Below are 26232 nucleotides of genomic sequence, written 5' to 3'. Positions count from 1 at the left end.
TTGCCATAAAAACATTGGAGGTGGGCAGGTTTTGGCTAGAATAAAAAGGAGAAAGAAACTGTTCAAGTCCTTAGCCTTTTCATTATTCCTCTGCCCAATACTAATGCATTAAGAGAAATAAATTCCCAGTTCTCAGATTTAAGCCCTATAGAGCATCAAAGACATAACTCTTTGAGATTGAGAGTAGTTATTAAGGGCACATGGTAAAAGAAAGTAGAGAAGGCCCATTACTTCCTGTTGTCTCTATTCCTAACCCTCTCCATAGGTTAATTTCATTTCCTGCCCACTTTCTCCCTTGATTCCTTCCTTCCAAGTTCCCACAAAAATAATTAAAAGAAAGTCTTAAACTTTTCCTCCTTTGGAAGAAAAATAGTGTCCCTCACCTCTCAGTTTAGTTTAAAAGCTGTTCTTTTTAATATATATATATATATGTATGTGTGTGTGTGTGTGTATTTATGTTACTATTTTTATAAAACTTTTATAATTCCCATGCTGCCCTTCAAAATTTCATGATGTTGAATGCAGATCAATGAGCTGGACTTAGAAGGGGATAAGAGAAGAGTAATGTGGATTGTTTTTAGGAAATAGCACAAATTTTATTTAATGATCCTAAAATTCTCCTTGAGAGAAATGGTACTCCATTTAACATCAATGTTCTTCTGGTGATGTTATATAGCTGCAAGTTATGAAATGCTACAGTCCCTGATGAAGTTAAGTTGAGGATTTAAAGGTGAGTAGGTAGCAACAACACATCGCCAATGAGGAATTGTGTAGAAGAATAGTGTAAAGTATGACATAGTATTAGTGAGAAAGATGATATACATATGAAAGAGTGTTCCAAATCACTACTGATCAGAGAAATGCAAATTAAGACAACTCTGAGATACACTACACACTTGTCAGATTGGCTAAGATGACAGGAACAAATAATGATGAATGTTGGAGGGGATGTGGGAAAACTGGGACACTAATACATTGTTGGTGGAGTTGTGAAAGAATCCAACCATTCTGGAGAGCAATTTGGAACTATGCCCAAAAAGTTATCAAACTGTGCATACCCTTTGATCCAGCAGTGCTACTACTGGGCTTATATCCCAAAGAAATACTGAGGAGGGGAAAGGGACCTGTATGTGCCAAAATGTTTGTGGCAGATCTTTTTGTAGTGGCTAGAAACTGAAAAATGAATGGATGTCCATCAATTGGAGAATGGTTGGGTAAATTATGGTATATGGAGGTTATGGAATATTATTGCTCTGTAAGAAATGACCAGCAGGAGGAATACAGAGAGGCTTGGAGAGACTTACATCAACTGATGCTGAGTGAATGAATAGAACCAGAAGATCTCTGTACACTTCAATGTTGTATGAAGATGTATTCTGATGGAAGTGGATATCTTCAACATAAAGAAGATCCAACTCACTTCCAGTTGATCAATGATGGACAGAAATAACTACACCCAGAGAAGGAACACTGGGAAGTGAATGTAAATTGTTAGCACTACTGTCTATCTACCCAGGTTACTTATACCTTCGGAATCCAATACTTAACGTGCAACAAGAAAATGGTATTTACACACATATATTGTATCTAGGTTATATTGTAACATATGTAAAATGTATGGGATTGCCTGTCATCGGGGGGAGGGAGTAGAAGGAGGGAGGGGATAATTTGGAAAAATGAATACAAGGGATAATGTTATTTAAAAAATTACTTATGCATATATAATGTCAAAAATTTTATAAATAAAATTTTTTTAAAAAAGAGAAAGATGATATAGTAGCCAATTATCAACACTAAGAGAGAGAGATGATTGATGGGTAGTCACTATACTCCACTCTGCCCTTAGGCCATTGGGTAAATCTGTGGTGAATCTGTGGGAAGATATGAATGATAGATTAAAGTTTCCCACCAAGGGCAGGCATGGTGGATTAAGATCTGGATCATGGGAAAACTCATAGAATTGAGTGATGAAGAAGAAATTATCTTGCTGTAGCTGTGTAGATACAACTTGAGATAACTCTAGAGAAATCATATTATGGATCCAATGCTAAACTAATATTACTAATGTACCTAGATACCAACAGCAAAATCTAAACTTCACTGTCTGGAAAACAATCCAAAAAGGGAGGAAAGAAATGAGCATTTAGATAATGGCAATTATGTGTCAGACACTTTTTTACAATTATTATTTGATTTGATTTTGGCAGCAATCCTGGGAGGCAGGTGCTGTTCTTATCTCCAATTTATAGTTGAGAAAGCTGAGGCAAACAAAAATGAACAGATTAGTTCAGAATCACACGGAGGCCAAATTTGAACATAGTTTTTCTTGACTTAAGGCAAGCTTTCTATCCACTGTACAATCCAAAAAAAAAAAAGAGAGAAATGACTATCCTTCTCTCCTGAAGTAACTAATAACATGGTAATCCTTAAGAACTGTTGAAGGTGTACCAAATTTTAAGTTTCTGCTTTACATTTCCAGAAAATTTAAGGTTACACATGTGGATTTCTTTGGAGGTACTAGATTTGACATGCTTAAGTTTATCATTACTGTATTTTTGGGTCTAAACAAGGAAGTAACCTGGGATGGGAAAAGCTTTTAGATTATCTTTGACTCTTCTTTCTTCCTTATCCTCTGATTTAAGGAGTCAAGTCCTAGTGATCTGCCTTTCAAATACCCATCAAATACCTTTTTCATTTGTAACATCACTGATTTAAAATGCTTATCCCCTAGATTATTTTTGTCATTATCATTATTACTATTACTAGTAACTACATTTTGCTAAGTGTTTTACAAATATTATCTTATCTGATCCTAATAACAAACTAGAGAGGTACATGTTCTTATCCTCATTTTACAGAGGATAAGAAGTTAAGTGACTTTCCTAATATCACAAAGATAATAAATGTCTGAAACAGGATCTTAACTCAGATCTTCTTTATTTGAAGTCCAGAGCTCAATCTGTAATGATCCTCTTCAGGTCCAATCCTTTAACTTCACAGATGAGGAAAATGAGGCCCCCAAAAATTGTTCTTTGTCCAGGGTCACATAGAATATAAATGTCTAAGTCATGATTTGAACACATCTCTTGATTTCAAGTCCAATATCCCCTACTACTCCATGCTCTATCTAATCTCTTAGTCATTAAAGAATAATTTTCATGAATAAACGCCTGATTCCTCCCTTTTTGCTCTACAGAATATAATAATGGAACTCCTAGGGCTCCATAGAAGAAAATGAGAAATTTCTCCCCACCTTGATTTTGGGAGAGGTGAATATTGGGAAGATGTAAACCACTTCAGCTGCTGATCTCCAGGTGGCAAAATCATTAAGGATCTGTTTTCTCATTCATAGAATGGATACCTTTTCTAACTCTTATAAAATGGATCTGCCAACAAGGAAAATATTCCAGAACCAGATAAATTAATTACATTGGTTTTCCCTATTCATAGTATTATACCCTAATTTCTGTGGGGTTTCCTTTACTATGAAGCCCCAAACCCAAAGAATTTTGGCCCTGCAAATGTCCCTGAGAACTATTTAAATATGGTAGGCTCCTTCAGTCTAGTTTCTTGGAATAGAAGTAGGGTTCATCCTAGGAAAAAAGTGCATGGTATTTGTCTTTGATATTTTCATATTTTTCTTTTGTGATTTTGTTTCAATTAGTCAATCAATAAGAATTTATAGTTGGCATCTATATGTCAAGCACTATGCTAAGTTCTAGAGATATAAAAAAAAGGGGAAACAATCACACAGACACACACACACACACACACACACACATATCCTCTCTTAGTTGGAGGTAAGTCAGCCTAGAGAAAAGGAGGCAGTGCACTTGTTAAATTGGATATCATGCCCCAAAGGAACACAGCGTGCATGCTGTATGTAGGAGATTTGGAGGAGAGGACTATGGGTAGGTTGGCCATAGCCATGATCACTCCTCTACCATTCATTTTCCAGGTTCTAAGGGAAATCTTGGTGTGAGAAATATGCTCCTATTACTTATAACGGTAGCTTTTGAGCTCCCACTGGTGCCTTACTCACAATTACACCATTAACTCTTAGCATTAAATATTGCTAAATGAGAAAGCAAAAGCCATAATAATCTTTATTTGATATCTACTAAAAAAAAAAGGCAAAAGCATTCTGTTATATGGATTGTTATACAATCAAAATAACAGTCTACTCATAAACATAAGTCATATTCTCCCACCAATGCCTTTGGGGAATAATGAGTACCTTTACAAAAACCTAGTAATAAGGTATATGAGTAGAGAGATTCAAGTGCCTAAAACAACTTATAATTCTCGACTTCAGGACTAAATATTAATGGTCTCTTTTAAGGAACAGCCTTGAGGGTGTTTTGTCTCTTTTTGTATTTTTTTGTGTTTTGTATCATAACAGACAGTGCTGTGAAGTCTGAATTAGCTCCCTGTTGACCTCAGGATCAGCCAGAGTCAGGATCAACAAAAGTCCTGGGTCTTTAGGGGGAGAAGTAAAGGAGATGGACAAAACTGCCACAAGCTCTCCACCAACTGATCTCCCTTCTTGTAATCCTCCTCCAAAGTGACTCTGGCTTGTTTTACTCCACTCCTTAATCGCTCCTACAATTATCTGTATACACCAAAAGACTGAGCCAGCACAGAATAGTGAGAAGAGCCATTTTCCAAGCATATGCTAATAGAATATTGTCCAATAGGAAATTACCCTTAAGTGCTCGGTTGTCTGATTCCAGTGCACCTATTCAGTTTCAGCCCTTTACGTAGATATATAGTAGGTGTTTAATAAATGTTTAATGAATTAGTGAATTGACTTACCACAAATCACTTGGTCCTCTTTACAGACTTTTTACTATCTTCCTGATAGAAGTCACTTTTCTGCAACTCAACATTCTGAGGTAGCTTTAAGTTCTTTTAAGAAAAGTAGAAGCATTATGCATGTGCTCTTTCAGTAAATAAAGCAACCCTAAGCATTTTTGGGGTCTGTAGTTTTCCAGATATGCTCCCTCAGTTGGGTGCTGAAAAAATATCAAGCTATTTCTATTTGTCTTGTTTTACAAATATTGAATTTGAGATGCCTATGGGATATGTAGTTTGAAATGTCTACTAGAGTGCTAGTCCTGCAGGATTGTAACTCAAGAGAAAGACTAGGATTAAATAAATATAGCTCTAAGTCATCTGTATAGAGATGATAATTGAACTCATAGGGAACTAATGGGATTACTAAATCAAAAAGTACAAAGAAAAAGAGAAAAGGGTCAAGACCAGAACTTTTTTCACTCTTAAAAACACCTTGATTCCAAATGACTTCTCCTTTCATTTACCACTTTTGTTAAAATTCCAAATAAAAATTCCAAAACAAAGAATTTTTGATGCAGGTTTTTTTTTTCCCCAGATAGGGAATAGGTGGATAGCTGTTTAATTAATGTAATTTCATATTACGATGACTCCATGTAAAATGGAATGAAGCATTTCAGATAGTGTGGAAGAGAGATTTATGAGCAGAAGGCTTATCAAATGCTTTTCTTTTTCATGGAAAAGCAGAAAGGCAGGTTATTTTGATGTTTTATAAAAATTTTCAAAGGGGTCTCAGCATAATGTCTTGATGACTGCCTACTTTGCTGACTTCAGCAGTTCCTCTAGTCTCTTCTTGGACCCAGTCTATTCATTGCTCTTTTGAACTAACAGAATCATCTTAATTCAAAGTCTCTGTCCATAAACTACTGTTCCAACTCAACCTTGTGGAAGCAATATAACTTCAGTTGTAGTCTTGGAAGGCTCTTCCAGACTCAAGGATTAGCCTGGTAGGAATTCTGGTCTCACTAGAGGAATGTAGTCTTCAGAATAGGTGACCCCATCTCACTCTCAACCAAAAATACTAATATTGTTCAAGAAAACTCATTTTTCCTGATTTGCAATTTGAAAAATACCAAAGGAAACACTGGTTATTCAAGAAATCAGAGGACTAAGTTAATGTTTTATCACTTAAGAAAAAGGGCTCACTCTTGCTACAGAGTTTGGGAGACAAAAGAAGAAAAGTCCTAAGATTTAGAGGACCAGCTGGTGCTCTGTTTTGATAATCTTCTACAAAGACACAACTAGAACCAGGAATATTTCCATAAGCTAGAGGAGATTTGAAAAGTTAAAGTCTTTTTTGGATTGTCAGCTCAAGAAACGTTATAGCTAATATGATATTTGTTTGATGATAACCAATAAGATTTTCATTCAGCATGTCTTTCATTAACATGAAAAGCACAAACAAAAATTTCATAATATGATAAATATGACCAGATCACTGAATTCATTTCCTTGATATTATTATTAATGACATTATAGTTTTATTAATTTTACAGATACACGCATTTGAAAAAATGATTTGATTGATTTAATGTGATTGGTAGGGAATTAACTCTCATATTTTAATTTGAAAGAAGATTGATTCAAGACACAAAAGCTTTGCTACATATGTCTATGGGTTTGAGAAAGTACATGAAAAGATCATAGAACAGGCAGATTGGAATGAACTACTCTGATCTGGAACCAAGGATAAATTGATCTGAATTTTCCACTTGTTAATTTTTACCAAATGTTTCAAGTTTAATTTTAAGCCTATTGATTTTATTTGCCTGTATTTTTCTTAGAAGTATGACACAGATTGAATAATGACATACATCTTCAAAGCTTGATTCACATTAAAACACCAAATCTCATAATGTCCCTAATTGATATTAAGAAGTACTATGTCCATTTTATAGATAGAAAATTCCTAGTTCTTTCTCCATCTCTGTTAATATATCCCTACTCTTGGGCTCTCAGATAACTTTATACTTTTTCAATATTTTCTTCTTACAAAAAGTTAGTACCTTTGAACCAAATAAGCTTACTGAATATTTCCAGAGCCAATAAAAGACCACTTAATATTAATATGAGTTCATATGTTAACACTTAAGACTTTCAATGATTTAGGACACATGAAGTAATTGGGAAAGGAAACATCTTCCTCAAAAGATTGTCTAGGGCTTATCAGGTAGGATCTCTGTCTTATTATGGTATATTTGCTGCTGGGCACAAGGAGACAGGGTCCTTGAAGAAAAATCCTTAGTTAAGTAGAGGTATGTATTCATAGAGAGGAGAAATAAAGGATGGGAAGAATCTGGGGTAAGAGGAAATGTTTAATAATTTTTCTCCAAATATTTAAATATGTTCATTCTTTAGCCCCTAATTTCCTTCCAAAAAGGAGGAAGAGGGTGAAAGAAAAGAGTAGAGGTAGTATCTATTCCTTTTAGCTTGGGGTGCCCTCTATTGTATTTTTGGAAATCTTGCTGGTGAAAGGGAGGAATAGCCAAATAATTGGCTATTATTTCTCTTTTATGCAAGCCCATCATTGTTTATGAGTCTTTGTGTTTTTTATTAACTTATATTAAAAAAAACAAGGCCTTCTATTTTTAAAAAATTATGCATGATATGCAACACATTATGGATGGCTAATAAATATGTAATTTTTATATCCTATTGATTAGGAAGGTCATTTACCGTTTTAAAGAGTTGCTTGTCTCAATTTCCCTGCAAATTTCACAAAGTGCATTCTTTTTCATGAAAGGAGTGCTCCTTAAGATACATTAATTCTCCTGTATATTTTTTTTCAAGTTTCCATTTATCCCTCTGTACTCACCTTGTCTGTGATCCAAAGGATAACTTATTTAAAAAAAAAAAATCCCTTTTGTTCCTTTCCTCTATTCCCACCTTTCTAAATCCTGGATATAAAGCTTCATGTCACAATGACATTGTTAATGTAAACATGCTTGAAGATTTACTTTGGGAAGTCTGTCTTGAGTCACTATTATGTGATTAATTGGTAAGATAACTAGAAAAGTAAAGTTTTTGATTAGGAGAGAGAAAACAAAAAAATCAGAAAAAAAGTTTTCCTTTCCTGAAAACATTTTTGTTTTATTTGATAAAAAAGATCATTATAAAATTCTTTTTTAGATTTCTGAATAAAATGTTTTACATAAAATGTTCATATAGCAATATATAGTTTGATTTCTAAAATGGGTTCTGGAGGGAGATTTATATGTAAAATTATCCATACCAATGGCTACAATTCAATCTGAAAGGACAGTTTTGCTAGACTCTTTGTCAAACAACTCTAGTAATATTGTTTTGAGGCTATATTTTCACTGACAAGTCCAAAAGGAAGTAAATGAAAACTTTATTAAGAAACAGGAAAAATGAAGTTGAGGATGATTCAAAATTTCTTACAGTAAGACTTGAAATATGATTAGAATAAGAAAAACATGATTTGATTAGCAGTTTACATTGCTACAAATCTCTTGATGCCAAAATTAAAAGGTAGAAATGAAAATGGTATTGGATTATAAAATAAATAATACACTTAGATATGATGTCTTACAGGTAATTTTAGATGGTGTTATTTATTCTAATACCACAATAATGTTAATATCAGTGATAATGACAACAATAAAAGATAGAATGGTGTACTACCCTGCAGTTCTGAGAAATTCATGGCAGTCTTTTGGGAAGAATTTGCTGAGAGTAGAAGAAATAGCAGCAGACCCAGTAGGAGTGATTAACTTTTCCAGCACTTATATAAGTAAAGAGAGATTTGTTATAGGAATTAGTACTTCCTCCTTCTTCAGTAAAATATAATCTATTTAAATGTAGGACCTGTTTCTTTATTTTGTCATTTTATTTACAAAGCCTAAGACTATGCCCAAATGTAATAGTTACTTAATAAGCACTTTTTGGAATGAATTTAGATACTTTGAGAATCCCTACAGCTATTCTTTGAATGAAGGAAAATATGGCAGACATGAGGTTTAACAGGAGTAGCTTACAAGGATGGCCCCTGAAGGATTTTAAGAAGGGTTATGATATGGTTAAGACATGAGTATTTGGAAAATTATTTTTTTAGCCAAAGGATAAATTGGAGAAGGAAGATGATGGAACCAGCCTAAGTTTCATAGGAAAAGTTGGAAGTCAACCATGAAATTGCATTTGAGGGATGCAAAAAGACCTACTTCTTGCAAACTTCCATTCCCATTCCATTTTTTCTCCATTGATTATGAATTTAAGTTAACAAAATTTTAAATCATAAACTCTATTTGATTGCCTCCAGTCCTTGTCTCCAGGAGATCTCATGAGTCATCCTGACCCCTTCCTGCCTTTCCAGTTTTCCTCCATATTCTCTGTAATTCAGCTATATCATCCTTCTTGCAATTTTATGCGTATAACACTACAACTTCTGATTAGATGCAGAATACTCTGCCTCCTCACTTCCAGCTCCCAACTTTCCTTTCTTCTTTCAACACTCAGTTCAGACCCTACTTTCTTCAAAAGGCCTTAGTCTTCCTAAACCCTTTTTTTCTCCTACATTCCCCATCTTGTTCCTTCTGGGATTATGTTACATTTACACTTACTATATTTTGTAGGTACATAGCTACTTGCATGTCATTTTCTCCTTAGAATGTAAGCTCTCTGAGGGCAGAGATGATGTTTTTGTCCTTTTTTTGCACTCCCAGTATTTAGAATAGTACATAGTACTAGTATATAGTAAGTACTTAAATACTTGTGGAGTAATTGACCTATTTCTTTACTCTGGTATGCTAAATATTTTTGTCATGGTTCTCTTTTGCAGAGGTGGAGCCTATGGATTTCTTCTCAGAATGGTTTTAAATGAATAAAATAAAATCATATTACCAAAGAAATGAGTAGCATTAAAATAAAAGTGCATTTTTTCCTCATCCAAGTTCACTGACCCCATGAAATCTATCCACATACATCTTTGAACTAAAGGTTAAAAGACTCTGCCTTAATTATATTAGCAGGGAACAGATCATGACACTGAGGTAAATAGGACACAGGAAAAGCAAACTTTGAGTGTGAAGGGAAGAAAGGGAGAATGATCCACTTAAGCACTTAATTCAAGCTGAGGTAGGAAAGAGGCAGAAAAGAATAAAGAAGATTGTAGAAAGACTTTTGAGTCTTAGAAAATGAAAAATATCAAAGACAAATATAAATGCTTCATGGTTTTTCTTGGGTTGACCCAGGATAGCACCCTTAATCGTGTGAATTTCCCCAGAACCTGTGACTATAGAGCCATGGCTATGACTGCCCCGTACTTTATGAAAGTACAATTCACATTACTGTAAACAAACTTTCAAAACTCTGCTGTTTTTTTTAATTGCTTGCATTTTTTTTTAACCAAAAGGATTGATTTCTTTCCCATCCTATCCCTTGCAACCCACCACTGAAAAAACACTAATTTTTTCATGCTGTCAAACAACAAAACATCTAAGTGGATTTTTCTAAAACTTTTCCAAAAATAAAAACAAAACATATTCAGCTTAAGAACAAAATGTAGGAATTACAGACTACCTACCCTACCCCCTTACTGAAATTTATGAACAACTGAAAACCAGAAAGGTTAGGGATGGGAATTATAATTGAAACATTTGGGCAATTTTGACTGCTGTGCTCAATACTACAGCCATTATGAAATGAATGAACTACTGTTAATTTGGTATATATAAATTCACAGTAATTATTTTACTTCTCCAGCAAAGGCTTTAAGATACTATTAAAAAATGGGAGTTGTGAAAAACTCAATTCATAGTCAAAGCTGTCTCTCCTAAAAGTCATGGTAGAAACTGAAAACAAATTTATTATTCATGTTTAAGGCAGGAATCAAGTTAGATTCCTCTCCCTCCAAAACAAACAAACAAAAAGAAAACCCCAAAGCTATAACTTATGGAATGGACACTAACGTCCAAGATTCCTGATTTTGATTGTTTAAATAAGTTTATGATGGTGACCAACATAGAGTTGGGTCACAGGGCTAGTCAAATACCTTGGGTCAAAGGACTAGTAAGTATTAGTAGTGAAATTTGACTTCCTTGACTTACTAGAATTATAAAATTAGAACTGTAGGAGATCTTAGAGGTCTTCAAGTCTAACTCTCAATTTTACAGATAAGGAGACTGAAGTACAAAGAAATTAATTGACTTGCCCAGGATTACATAGCTGGTAAGTATCTGAAGCAGGATTTGAATTCAGGTTTTCTGATTCTAAATCCAATGGTCTATACCAATCAATCTATTCTATTGACTTAATTTTAGGTATATGTAAATACATTTTTTAAAGAAAATTCTTTTCCAAAAGAGTTTAAAGAAAAGTGATAGAAAGTTACCTTTTTTAGAATACTATGAATGTTGTTCTCCTGCAAGCAGGGGCATGGTCAAGATGACCCATTGAGGTCCTTCCCAATAGTCTTATTATTTGAAAAGTTAAAAAAATTATGCCTGATACTTTCTTTTTGTGCCTTCTTCTTACATTATATTGCATGTAAATTCTCATAGATTCTCAAAGACATAGCTGAATTCATTATGATTTATAGGACATAAATCCTAGAGTTATCGACAATTATGGAGAGATACTTACTTCATAGTTTTGAATACTAAGAAAAAATCTTACTGGAGTATCAAGCCAGATTTATGCTCTCTTGTTCTTTAACACTTTTCCCTTTTCACTCCATCCCTCTGACTTATTTTTTCATTCTTTCTGTTTAGAGATGTTTAGAAAAGGTTCTGTTGAATGGATAGCCCTCACACTGGGCTCGTTTAATCATTCCCCACAGGAAATTATGGAAATTCCTAACATTCTTATCAGGGAAAAGGGTTAACTTTGCTGGTGTCAGTCTTTGGGGAGGAGGGTGGTGAGAGGAATGTGAGAGGAAAGCAATAGTTTGTTTTCTGAAACAGATGACTTCAAAGGCATTTATCTACTCAAATCTGAAAGGCCCAGTCAGGGAGATGCCTTGAGAAGGGCAGTTGGGTCTCCAGAGCCCAAGCAGGAGAGCCCAACTGGGACATCAAACTGCTTGCCCTTAACAGCATCTACTCAGGAAACTTCACCATGCTATAAAGATGGAATCATCACTTCTACTGAAAGGAAAATAGTTGAGGATGAATGTTTTCTCTTTTTCCAAAGAAAGACTAAATAATCCAACACACTCTTAGTCCTTCAGCACCCTCTTAGCATCCTGTCAAGCAGCAGTTCAGGGAGTTGACAACAGAGGAAAGCAGAGGTTGGAAATAGTGGGGAAATTTCAGGACTGATCCAATTCAGTTCATATTTATTGAGTTCTACTATGTAGTTAGCAGTTTTCCAGTTAAACTGCTTAATAAAATTATTGTTCATTTAATATTATTTTTGAAAGAGAAGACATTAAAGAGAGGGATAAGAAGATCCTTATATATCAGTGGCTATAAATAACAATAATTTTCATATATCTAGTGCTTCTTAATAAATACTTTCTTCCATAGGAACATTAATGCATTGTTAGTTCAGCTGTGAATTAGTACAGTCATATTGGAAAGCAATTTGGAATTGTGTGAATAAAGTGAAAAATGTTCATACCTTGACCCAGAGACTCCATTATTAGGCTTATGAAGGCCATTGATAAGATGAAAATATATGGGTTGGTTTTTTTTTTTTTTGTGTGTGTGTGTGTGCATGTGTGTGTACAATGTATTATATAAATATAATATATATTTGTGTGTGTGTATATATATGTATATATATATATATGTATATGTGTATATATATATATGTAATGTTCTGGTTAGCTTTCTGGAGATCCTCTGGATGTGTCTTGGTCTCAGCAGGATAGTCATCACTAAGATGGACAGGAATGGAGTCAAAGTCTTTATTGTCTCCTTCACAGTCTATATCTTTCACAGTCTGTATCTGTCACAGTATGACCCACTCTTGATCTTAGTGGAGGAGTGCAGGAGGCAGGAGAACCACCAGGAGGAGGGTCAAAAGTGGAATGTCTCATTTCCAGTCCTCTCAGCCCTTATATTCCTTAGTACAATTACATCATTACAGTATGTACTGAGTATGTGTGAACTAGAGAACCATTCCATCACCATACTAAGTACTAAGTATATGTAAAGTAGAGAACCAACATCTCATCAATTCCACTGAATTAATACCTTGTTGTAAGTATCCTTGTTTCAAGTATACTTCTCTAGAGTTCCTGCTCTCTACACACACACACACACACACACACACACACACACACACACACACACATACAAATATATGTTTAAATATACATTTCTTATGGCATCGCATAACTGGAAACAAGTTGTGAATCCATTGGGAAATAATTAAATAAGTTATGATACATAAATTTAATGGAATATTACTGTGCTGTGAGACACACAAAAATGTGATAAACACAGAGAAGTGTGGATACAAAGATACAAATTGATGTAAAATAAGCAGGGTCCAGAATGAATACAATAATATGAATGGGAAACACCCCCCCACACACAAATAATTAAGAATGAATATTGCAAAATTACTGGGAACAAATGATCCAAAGAAAACATATGAGAAAATACTTTGCCCTACTCCTTTGTAGAGATATATGGGAAGAGGGGGTAGTGTTAGGTGGATGGAACATTGCATATATTTTCAGACTTTTTTGATGAATTGATTGATTTGATTGTACTTTCTCCTACATTTTCTTTAAAAAACAACAACTTTGGGATGGAAAGGCTTTCTGGACAGAGGAAGGGGAAAATATAGGAAGAAACTTGGACACTATAAAAGCAAATGCCATCAAAAAACCATTTTTTTTAAAAAAAGAAACCACTTTCTTCACAACCATTCTAGATAGTACAAGGAATATAGGTAGTATAAGTATTAAACCCTTATAGTTTAAGAAACAAATATGCATATGCTTGTGAAGCTGTGGGTAGGTAAGGTTCTTTAAGGTCAAATTGGAATGCACATTTGTGTGCATTGGCATGGAAGGTGGGCAAAGATACACAGGATGTGCCTTTTAAAAAAAACAACAAACCTCTTTCCCATAAATACTATTCTCCAGGTTTTTTTCTTGGGACTTTATCACTTCATTTCCTAAAAAAACTGAATTCCACTTCATAGACAATAACTTCCTTCTATTTGTTCTTGTTGTCTTACAACTTGCAACCTTATGGATCTGTTTCACTCCTGTGATGTGACTAATGACAACAAACATACTATGGCTATTAATAATCCCTAAAGCTGAGCCCCAGGGAAGCAATTTGGTTAGAGTTTTGTTTGCCAAATACCAACCAACAAATGTTTCCAGCTGCCCACAATTGCTCACTGTAAACTTTAAAATCTGCAGAACTTTTTACCAATGTTTTTGATAGGCTCAGCCTATCTCCTGGTCTTCCATTATTCAAACTTTGTGCATCCTGTTATTAAGTGAATTTGTATTCCAACAATAACAAAAGAAAACCCAATTCAGTTGAAGGAAGCAAAATTGGATTTATCTTTATCACTCCCCCACCATTTACAGGGGAATGAGGTCAGGAAGACAGGCAAGACTAACACAGAGAAAAAGATCTTGAAAATCTTAGTGACTTCTCTCCAAAGGTCTATTCCTCACTACCAAGTCAAGTCAACAAGTCAACATACTTTAAATGCCTACTATGTGCTAGGCACTGTAATAAGCACTGGAGATATAAAGAAGGCAAAACCAAAGCAAAACACCCTAAACTCAGTTTCTACCATTAAAATCTCACAATCTAATGGGAGAGACAAGATACAAATAACTATGTGCAAATAAGACATATATAAGATCAATTAGATATAACTTCTGAGGAAAGACATTACCAGGATGGCCTGCCATAGGGAGAAGGACAGAATACTAAAAGGGAATTCAAATCTTTTTGTCTTTTTCCATTATCTGAGCAACAACTCTGGGACTCTTGGAATTCAGAAGTTACATGCTCTAGAGCCCATCAAGCCCAATACTTTGTCACAGAATCAAGGAATGCCAGTGATAGAAAGGATAATAGAAACACAATCAAACCCACTGACCCCATTTTATAAATGATCAGATTTAGACACATTGTAATGAACTGATTCGCCTATTGCCACATAGTTAATAAGTGGTAGAGCTTGGAAGTGGCAGATTTCACCCGGCTCTAGGGCAAATGCTTTTCTATTCTCCCCCTGTCCAGTTGGCATTTGTATAACACTTTAAAATTTGCAAAGGGCTTTACAAATATCTCATTTTATCCTTGTAGCAATCCTGTAAAGTGGATGCTATTATCATCTCTATTTCTCAGATGAGGAAATTAAAGAAGATGGAGGTTACAACTTGCCCAGGATCACAACTCCATACAGTAAAATAAAATACTTCAAATGGAGACCACCTACATTATTGTCATCATCATCATTATCACAATGATGCCTCAAATTCATAATGCTTTCACTTATCTTCTTTTGTTCTCATTAGACCCCTATGAGGTGAGTAGAGATGAGATTATTTCCAAGTGATGGAGGAAGAAACTGGGACCTTAAGAAGATAACCTTATCCTGTCTCCCAAGTGGTCTGTCACTTAGCTACTGTCCAGATGTGCCTATTTCTTTTTCTTTCTTTCTTTCTTTTTTTCCTTTCTTTTTATTTACAAAACATATGCATGGGTAATTTTTCAACAATGACCCCTGCAAAACTTTCTGTTCTAAATTTTCCCCTCTTCCCCACCCACTTCCTCCCCTAGATGGCAGGTAATCCAATACATGTTAAATATGTTTATATATATATATATATATATATATATATATATATATATATATATATATATATATATATTAAATCCAATATATGTATACACATTTATGCAGTTATCTTGCTTGTGCTTAATATTTCTACATAAGAAATAAGCTAAGAGTTAAGTCTATATAGAGACAGCATTGAAGAATTGTAAAGAAGTTGAGCTTAGGATCAGAGGCTTGGGTTTGAATCTCAAGCTTGAGTAGAGCCTTCCCTCTAGACTATCTCCAAATTATCCCACTTAGAAGGTGTGTAACAGTTTTGGACCAAACTTTGACCAATTCATTTAGCCTCTTTATGTGTTAGTATCCTCATTAAAAAAATTAGAACAATAATAAAGTTATCTGTCCTGTCTACCTAAGAGGAAGAGGAAGAACAAGAAGAATGAAGAAGAGAAGTACTTATATATTTCTAGGTTTTTTTTATTTTATTTTATTTTATTGTTTTTTAAGGCATTCACTGTCTATTAAACAAGACCTTACATGTGAGGAAACACAACATTTTAAACTCTTACCATTATGTAATTCCTCTAATAAATAAGGGTTATAGAGTTTTAAGAAGTCCTCAGAAATCTTTATAAATTTTTATCTTTTAAGAATTATACAATTTTTTTTCTGAGATTATCTCTGTTATAAAGTTATTCTTTTTTTGGATTCCTTATTCATCTAGAGAAATTCAATAACAGAATTCCAAATGCAAGTTTTCAAATGAAAATGAAGGGATTATCCAGAACTCCATACCTTATCACTTGGCAATTGAATTGGAAATTTTCCTTCTGCTTCCCAAGATCATTTTAATGAAAAAAAAAATTGGGGGATGGGTTCATATTAATTAAAGACTAATCTATAGCTTTGATAAGACACTTATGAATCATTATATAAAATACATTCCAACATTTTGAATTGATGCCTTTAAAATATGAACTAATTTTTTTTTTTTTGCTAACTCTAATAACAACAATAAAATTTACCAATATCATTTAAAACATTTTAAGGCAATGATAACTGGGAGGAAGTGGAAGAGATGAACTCATACTATATAATGCATATTTAAAAAATTAAATAGATAATAAACTATCCTCAATAATTTTCATAAATACTCTCTATCCAATCTCATCAGGGTCAGGATATGTTGATAATTGAAATCAACAGAAATTTCCAAATTCCAGATAGTTAGTTAATCCTTCTACATTTCTCTCACTTAAGCTTTTTAAAAAACTAACAAATGGCAAATGAGTCTTTTTCAGTTCCTCTACACTTTAGCTTTCTTTGTTCAGAAAAAGGTACTAACAAGTAATGGGAACTCAGAAAAATGGCCAGGTTAAGCCTAAGGTTGATTAGAGTTCCTAGAATGACACAGCTGGAAAGAACCTAGGATATCATCTGATCTAATTCCCTCCTCCCATTGAAGAGGAAACTGTCTCAGAAGGAAGAAAAAATTTCTCCATAGTAAACAAATCATAGATTTTATAACTGGAAGGGATGTTAGAGACCATTAAGTTTAACCCCCTCATTTTCTCTTTGCATCTCTTGCTTAATCCCCTTGTTTTACAGATGAGGAAATTGAGATACAAAGAGATTAAGACAGCTAGTAAATATATGAAACAAGTCTTTCTGACTGCTATCCAGCATTCCATTTCCTATCCTACATTCTGCTCATTATCCAATATCTGAATAATTCTATGATTACTTATTGAAATCAATATATATATACATATGTATTATTGAATTAAAATATATTGAATATATCTGTATATTGAAATCATTTATATATATATATGGAAAGGAGAGTCCATTTTGCCATTCATTTGTTGCATGTTGTTTGTTAATTATATTGAATTGACCTTTAGATCTGATCATTTCATTCCCTGTTTAATAAACTTCAGTGGTTCTCTGTTTTTCTCTAGCATCAAACATCACCTGCTCCATTCAGCATTCAAACCTCTTCACAAACTGGCTCCAATCTTCTTTCCACATACTCCTTTTCAAGTACACTAAAGTACAACCAAAACATCCTTCTTGCTATTATTCACAAGCAACAACTTAAGTCTGGCTCTATGCTTTTGCATAAGCTGAGCCCTCATGTTAGGAAAGCATTTCCTCCTCAATACCATCTTTTAGAATCTCTCTTTGCCTTCAAAGGCTCAGTTCATTCAAGCACCTTCTCCTATATTAGACCTTTCCTGTTCCTATCAGCTGCTGATCCTAAAGCTGCCTTCTCCTGTTACATGATATTTATTTTTGCATATACCTTTTCTTAACTTTTTTCTCCCTCTGGAACATGTAAGCTTCTTAAAGAATATATATACATATATTTTTTTTTGTTTTTATCTATATTTCTTAGTGCCCAACAGACCGCTTAATCCATAGAAAACACTAATAAATGTTTGTTGATTAATTGATTAAATAGCATTAATAAAATTATATTATAACACCTGTTCTTCATTTTTTTCCAATAAATAGGTCCATGTAAAACTCAGTATGTTTTTTGGTAACTAAAACATATTAAGTATTATAAAGGAGCATATTATTTAAAGCAAAGCTTCTTAAATTGTGGTTTGTGACCTATGGTCAAGTAAATGAATGTGGGGAATCATAAATTTATGATTTAGGATCAGCAAATGTATGATTTGTATACCTATTTTATATATCTACATACTCAGGGTTGCATACAAATTTCTTAGGTGAAAAGGGGTCAAGAGTGGAAAATTTGTTTCAAAGTCAATATTGCCAAAGGAATTCTTTTTGTTCTCTGTTCAAAATAATTTTGGTGATATTCTAACCTCACAGATATCTCAATTTTTTTCCTAATTGCTTTTTCTCTCTTGTATTTTGTATCTGCCTTTCTACCAATGACTGCTGCTATATCATTTCCCCCTCGTCTGCCTAGTTCTTTTTCTCCTTTCAAAAGCTTCCTTTAATAATTTCTGGTTTCATCTTCATCCTCCCTCACTTCTCCCCCCACTTCAGTGAATTCCTAAAACAAATAACACAACTCGATTCCTCCCTATATCCCCACTAAACGAAAATAATCCAAATCTGCCAGAAATATTAACTCTGTAGCCTTGGTCAAAGGATAGAGAGAGAGGTTTAGTATGAGCAGAAGAATATATTATCCCACTTGTGTGCTTATGGAAGAACTGTGGGTTTAATACTACTATCTTCCAATTTTAAAACACTATTTACTCAAAAAGAGATAAAGGAAGGAAAAAAAAAGTAGGAGTGGAGTCATTATACTTAAGAAGAGATATTTAGAAGAAAAAGAAAGTAAAAAGTAGTTATCTTTAATAAGAGTAGTCTGCCTCTCAGTTTATGTTCTTGTCTTTGTCTATCTCCATCTCTTCTCTTTTCTCTCTTTTTTCTTTCTCTCTCTTGTTTTCCCCCTCTCTCCACCTCTCTCCTTTTCTCCCTCCTTCTCTCCCTTCTCTTTCTCTGTCTACCTCTTCCTGTCCTTCTCTCCTTCTCTCCCTTCCTCTCTTCTGCCCTCTCCTCTCCATTTTTCTTTCTTTTTCTCTCTTTTCCACCACCCACCAAAAAATCATCTGGACAGAAAGAATTTTCTTTTCCTTGAAATTTCTTTAAAAACCTGGAATGGTTTTGGGTTTTTGTTTTGTTTTGTTTGCTTTTTTGCAAATCTGAAAAATCAAAGTAGAGAATCCATGAAATGCATTTTTAAGACAGATAGTGCTTTCATGACTATCTGATTTATGACTTCCAGTTTGCATCCTGATCAAGAAACATGAAGGAACATACTATAGATATGTTGATGTTAACTGAGATAATAATGGTTGGAATTTGGGTAAGAAATGAATAGCAGATCACATAAGGGAAATGTAACTGTTCTCTTCACAGCTGAATCAAGAAATCTCTCCTGTTTAACCTCTATCTTGTTGAACATTTACCTATCCCATCTTTACTACTTCTTCATCTAGCTAAAATGTCAATCTTACATTCAGTGAATAGCCCCTTGGAGATTCCATCATCCTAATTTTATTTAGTTGCTACTCTTATAGTCGTTACAGTTGTTAGAAGTTTATCCCCCTCCTGCATTTCTCTCTTAAGATACATCTCCCTTGAACATACCCCACCATAGCTCATCTACTGGCACCAGTTCCAGTTATGTCAGCCAGTGATGGACATCCCATTGTCAAGTAAATATGAAACAGATCCCAAGAACCAAAGAAGTTCATCAGAAAAAACCTCTGTTTTTCTCTCACCCACTGCTGATCTTGTTCTGATTATTCCATAATTCTTTACTCCAATTCAACATCAATATACAAGGAAGGAGAGATGGTATTCATTACTTACCAAACCTCTTGTAACCGAAGGACTGCACCTCCTCCTCCTCTGCAAAATCGTCTATAAGAAAACCAGAGATAGAGAATTGATATGTTAGCAGTGGAAGACAGTGTTGGAAATGAAAATATGATTCATTGAGTATCTGCTTAAGTGATTAGGATATTTTCATTTGATTGATCTTATGGGCATTCTTCCCTTCAACTATGTTGAACAAAGATGAATACAGACCTTATTTTTTAAAGGTACTCTCACATCCAATGCAACTAATATAAATTCCAGTAGGTGTCAAAGAGAGCTGTAATTACAGTTCTCTTAATCTTCTTCCCTAAGATAGGGAGTTTCAAGTCATTAAAAATGTTTAGAAATATTACTAATAGTTTACATTTATTTAAGATATGATAGAGACAGACATACAGATAGCTAGAGTTCAGATATCTTTTTTAGATTTTAGTTTCCTGAATAGCCTGCCACTCCTCCAATGCTTTTATTGACACATTCAAAGCTTTCTTCACAACCACTCTGAGAATTAGTAATGGTATTCCCATTTTAGAGATGAGAAAAGATTCAGAGGTTAAATGACTCATAATTATGCAATTAGTAAATGGCAGAGCTTTTGATCAATTCTCAAAATATTTATTAAATTCCAATTATATGCAACGCATTGTACAGACAGAGATAACAAAGATGGAAAAAGACACTGCTAATAGCTAAGTAGGTGAATGAAACATGAATGCAAATAATTATAATACTAATTAGAATGTGTTCAATATAGAGAAGAAATCAAAAAGTAGCAAGAGAGACTTGGGGGAAAGAAAGGAAGAGATCACTTTACCTTCAAGGATCAGGGAAATATTTACTGATTATGAGCAAAGCAGAGTATTCTATGGAAACATAGAAATTAAAAAATGAAACATTCTTGCCTTCAAGGACTAACTTTATTATCTACTGTATGGCTGAAGATGCTACAAGTATCCACTTATAACACCAGGGCAAAGAAGAGCCTACTACAAAAATACTGAGGAGGAAAGAAATCAATGGCATCAAAGGTTGATGTAGCAAACACACAACCTTGCAAGCCAACACTCCTCATAACACTCTCTAGTATGACCTGAACCAGATGCATATATATATGGGAAATATTTAGCAAAATAAATAAAAATACAAGAAAACAAAAAGATATTTAAAACCAAGTCATTTAGAACAGCAAGACTCTGTATGTATAGATTATTGGTCTTATTTGATATGAGTTTCTATTTGAGTTTAATATCAGTGATCTAGGGAATAATGGAAATCTTTATGGAGGAAATGACATGGGAGCTGAGCTTTGAAAGAAAAGAAAGATTTCAAAAGACAAAGATAAGAAAGGAATCTACTCCAATTATAGGGATGGCTTCTATCAAAGCACAGAGGCAGGATAAAGCTGGACAGTGCTCCAGAAGAACTAGCAATCCAATCTGGACTGTTGAGTGAGCAGAGGAGGATGTTTTGAAATAAAGTTGGAAAGGAAGGTTGGAGCCAATTTTAAGAATTATATTTTATCTTAAAGGTAATAGGGAGCCACTGAATCTTTTTTTGACCAGTAGACCTGTGCCATTTGGAAGATAAATTTTATCAGCTGGATGATTGACTGGAAAGGCAGCAACATGTCAGCAGAAAGAATAGAGAAATGGAAGACAACAGCTCTACAATGTATGAGCGCACAAGGGAAGAAGATCATTTGACAAACCAAAGAAGCACAAGTAATTTCCTTGTTGTGTGGAATTTTTTGGTCACTTAACAAGAAAAATTTGGAAACAACTGAGCCTTAAAAGTTATGTAGGCCAAGTTATCTTCTAAATAGCCTAAAATCCTCCTCCTAGATGCAGATAAATATAAATGCTTCACATTCCAGTGGACTGTTGCCTCCCTATTCTATGAGGGCTAAATTCTTAAGACTTTCCATTTTAATGTTTAAATTAGGTGTGGTTGTATGGTCAGTATTTACCAGCATAGACTTTTATTGCTTTTTAAAATCACAGACATTTAATGAGAAAAATTAAGCCTTATCATATCATATCTAGGGCTTTGGGGGCTCTAAGAAAATGATCATTCATTATGATTACATCTCACAAGTATACTCAGTTACCATAATCTACTTAATTGTTCTTTATTTCCACTAGGTTCCTTTGTGATTTTAGAATGAGTTTAGAAGATAAATTATTTGATTAACTGATATAAAAATGTACCACTTCAATGATCCAGAGCTTAATCCAATGCCCAACAATTAGTAGGAAATTAATAAATGTTTATTGACTGACCAGTTGATCCAGAAAATAATAACCCCTTCCTCCCAAAGGCCCAATCACTTGTCTGAAATGCCCTGATGGGTCAGATGGTGTACTTGGAGTACTTACTTATTATGAGAAAACATCTTAAGAATGAGTATTTTTCTTTAATCTTGTATTGTGCCAATCCTACTCACTGAGAGGAAGTAAAGGAGATTGAGTATCTGTAAGGATGCCCTGATCAAACAAGTGAATTGGTATTTCTGCCACATGGATCCACAGTAATATATTGTATGTCAAAATTTGTTGACAAAAAGAAATGATTAGTGTTTTATCCCTTTTAACTAACACTTCTTGTCAATTCAATTAATGAGTGGCTTAGGTTGCTCTACAATTAAGTGAAAAACCTTGTCTATTGATGGGACAGATGACCAAGTCACTTAGACTCATGTCTGTTATATCATATTTTTTATTATAGCTTTTTATTTACAAGATATATGCATGGGTAATTTTTCAACATTGACCCTTTGCAAAACCTTCTGTTCCAAATTTCCCCTCCTTCTCCTCACCCCCTCCTCTAGATGGCTAGTAATCCAATACATGTTAAATATGTTAAAGTATATGTTAAATCCAATATATGTATACATATTTATATAGTTATCTTGCTGCACAAGAAAAATTGGATCTAGATAGAAAGGAAAAAATCTGAGAAGTAAAACAAAAATGCAAGCAAACAATAACAGAAAGAGTAAAAATGCTATGTTGTAGTCTGCACCCATTTCCCATAGTTCTCTCTCTTGGTGTAGATGACTCTCTTCATTACTGAACAATTGGAACTGGTTTGAATCATCTCATTGTTGAATTGATCTTTGTATAGTCTTCTTGTTGCTGTGTATAATGATCTCCTGATTCTGCTCATTAAACTCAACTTCAATTCATGTAAGTCTCTCCAGGTCTCTCTAAAATCATCCTGTTGGTCATTTATTAAATAACAATAATATTCCATAACATTCATATAGCCATTCTCTAATTGATAGGCATTCATTCAGTTTCCAGTTTCTAGCCACTACAAAAGGGGCTGCCACAAACATTTTGCACAAACACTTGCAGGTTCCTTTCCCTTCTTTAAGATCTTTTTGGGATATAAGCTCAGTAATGTTACACCATATTTAAAGGTATGATAATGTCCTAGCTCCTATGTCTGCTGCCCTTGTCAAGGTACTCATACTCAAAAATCATCAAGACTGGTTTCCTATAGCTCCTTTACAAATAGATCCTCCAAATAAGGGCTCAGTAGACATAGGGAGCCACAGAGGTCATGGAATAGATTTTGGGAATATGGATTAACTCAACAAGGTTATGAACGTGAGTGGGTCAGTCTAGTTGTGTACAGGTTCAAGATAAGTAGTTAAAATAATTTTTTTTCATAAAAAATATTTTCAGCTAAGGCAGACATACAATGGCTTTTCAAGACTCAATTGGGTTTGATGATGTTTGATTCAATACATAGAACCTTACAGTATCTCTTAATATTTTTCTCAAGACATGAAGAAACAAGCCAAGTGCATCCCTAAATATCTTTGTGGGTGTCATGACACAACAGTGAAAGTGCCAGAATACTTTCAAAATCTTCCTTCAGGCTTCTCAAACTCAAACAATCTTTTTCCTAAGAGAGTAGCATCTAATTTGATACCCTTCTTAGGTCTCCCCAGCAGCCTGCCACTTTTCCAGTACTATTTTTGACACATTCAAAGTAAAACCAAGTACTAGATTCCTAAACAAATAAGGATTTGGTTGAGATTCAAAATCCAGGGACTGAAGTTGCTCTAACTTAATTCCTGTCTTTGACAGCAACTTGTCTACAGGGAAGATGCGACCTTAACAAATTAAATAACAATAAAAGTTTTTTTTTTTTTTTAATTTAAGATCTCTATCAAGGAGAACATAGTTTTTGGCTTTGGCAGATGCATTCTAAAGTTTTAATACTTATGAGGTATGTTGTATTTTGCTGGACTGTTTTGAAATGTGATTTTTTTCCCCTCTAACTCCCCTTGGTAACTGGCATAGAGTCAAGCTGGCTTGAGATCATGTGATATGGTATGTTGAACAGAATTCTACTGCTGATTTATCCCTCCAGTCTTAGTAATAGTAATACAAGTTTAAGTACAGCTTATTTTTACTATGTTTGTAGAATCCAGAGTCTTCTAGATTCTAGGAAAAAATTCAAACAAGGGGGGATGATTTTTTTTGGAAACAATCTATGAAATTCAGGAACATCTCTGGTACTTCCAATCTTCTCCCCTTTCCCTGTTTCTTAATTTCAAATATTTAAATGCAGCTTCTCTGCTTTATTATCAGACATATGTCTTATGTACTTTGATTCTTTTCTTGGCTTAATGTTGTTAATGAACCCCAAAACTATGGCTTGCTATCACGGAAGCTATTTCAACAATGATATTTTTTCTATGATGCCAAAGGGATGCAAATCATGGAATGCCATGTTCTTGAAAAAATTATAATCACAAAAAGCCCCAGAAGCACTTGTATTTCTCTTAATGCTAGTGACCCCTTGCTCCCTATCTGAATTACTTCCAATTTAAGGTGCATTTGTCTTACAGATTTGTTTGCACATTGTCTCCCCACTAGACTGTGAATGAGATCTTTGAGCACAGGGACTATTTTTGTTTTTCTTTGTATTTTCAAGGCTTAGCACACTGCCTATAACATAGTAGGTTTTTAATAAATGTTTACTGGCTTGTCTTGTGATGACTATAAGCAGAGTGTGATATATTACTGAAGGAGACCTGCATATGAGATGTAGTATGCATGACTTTAGAAGCTCCAATTACATGACGTGAATAAGAGATAGCAATTTCTCTTTGTTTCATGAACCTCTTTATAATATTCCTTGCCAATAGCCTTTAAACCTCTACTTGGACACTTTAATGAAAGGGAGCTCAGTATTTCACAAGCAACCTATGTTACTTTTAAAAAACTAATTGTTGCAAAGCATGAGAGTCCAAATGGTGCATTGGTACTCCTCAAGATACTAAAACAATAAAAGGAAGGGCAAAATATTGGCTAAATCTCCTGTGGAGATTTGGACATGATATTTGGACATGAGAGATGGGACATGGACAAAACTTATACAGGATAAGAACCAATACCAATGAGATTAAAGATTCTTTAAGATAGCTATGAATGCCAATGAGATTAAAGAGTCTTTAAAATAGCTATGTCCAAATGTTTTAGTCTCAGGAACACTTAAAATTATTGAAAATCTGACAAAGAACTTTTGTTTATGTCTATTAGATATTAAAACCTCAAAGTAGATATTGAGGAAAATAAAAATTATCATCTCCCTAGTTCTGTCAGAATAAAATAAATGATCCATCATAGACTAATAATAATAATAATTAATAACTAATAATCCATCATAGATTCCTAGGGTTTAAACAGAAGGATCCTTGGGGATCATTCATCCTCTTTCCATATCTTCCATGAATCTCTTCACAACATCCCTGGCCAGTAGTTATTTAGCTTCTGCTTGAACACTTTGAATAAAAGGGAACTTACTACCTCACAAGCAACCATTATATTTTTTAATTATTAGGAATTAAATTATTAATTGGAGGATGACTAAGCAAGCTGTGTTAAATAGCATATTCTGCACCATGACATATGTTTCGGACAAGCATGGGAAGACTTAAATGGATTAATATAAAGCAAGAAGAATCAGGACAGTACTATGCATGTAGTAGGGGATTGGGCCATGAGGGTCCAGTCTTTCAAACATGTGTAGTCTGCTCTTCCTGTTAACCATCCACAGCTGTGCCTGGGGATTCTGCTTCAAGAAAAGCAGAATGGAGTGTCCTGCCTTGCATTTCTAAGCATGTTCAGTCATTCTGTGATGACTGTCAATTTACTGTGTGAAGATAGAAAGCCTTTTAATTGCCTGCTAAGTCAGAACTGAGTGTGAACACAAAAAAAGCACTAAGGGACCAAATTTTCCTTCTTCCTTCTTTCCAGCTACAAG

General features: G+C 34.2%; 1 protein-coding gene across 1 annotated transcript in view; it reads right to left on the bottom strand.

Annotated features, from left to right (window-relative positions):
* The window catches only part of COLEC12 (collectin subfamily member 12), a 220153-nt gene that overhangs the window by 179930 nt on the left and 13991 nt on the right, over positions 1 to 26232 (bottom strand). The window contains exon 2 of the mRNA XM_074276198.1: positions 19942 to 19992. Coding sequence (XP_074132299.1) covers positions 19942 to 19992 — 51 coding nt within the window. The remainder of the gene's footprint in view (positions 1 to 19941; positions 19993 to 26232) is intronic.

This window comes from Sminthopsis crassicaudata, chromosome 1, assembly GCF_048593235.1.
Source record: "Sminthopsis crassicaudata isolate SCR6 chromosome 1, ASM4859323v1, whole genome shotgun sequence".
NCBI lineage: Eukaryota > Metazoa > Chordata > Mammalia > Dasyuromorphia > Dasyuridae > Sminthopsis > Sminthopsis crassicaudata.
The sequence above is the reverse complement of the archived record's forward strand: the minus strand, read 5'-3'. Positions and strand labels throughout refer to the sequence as shown.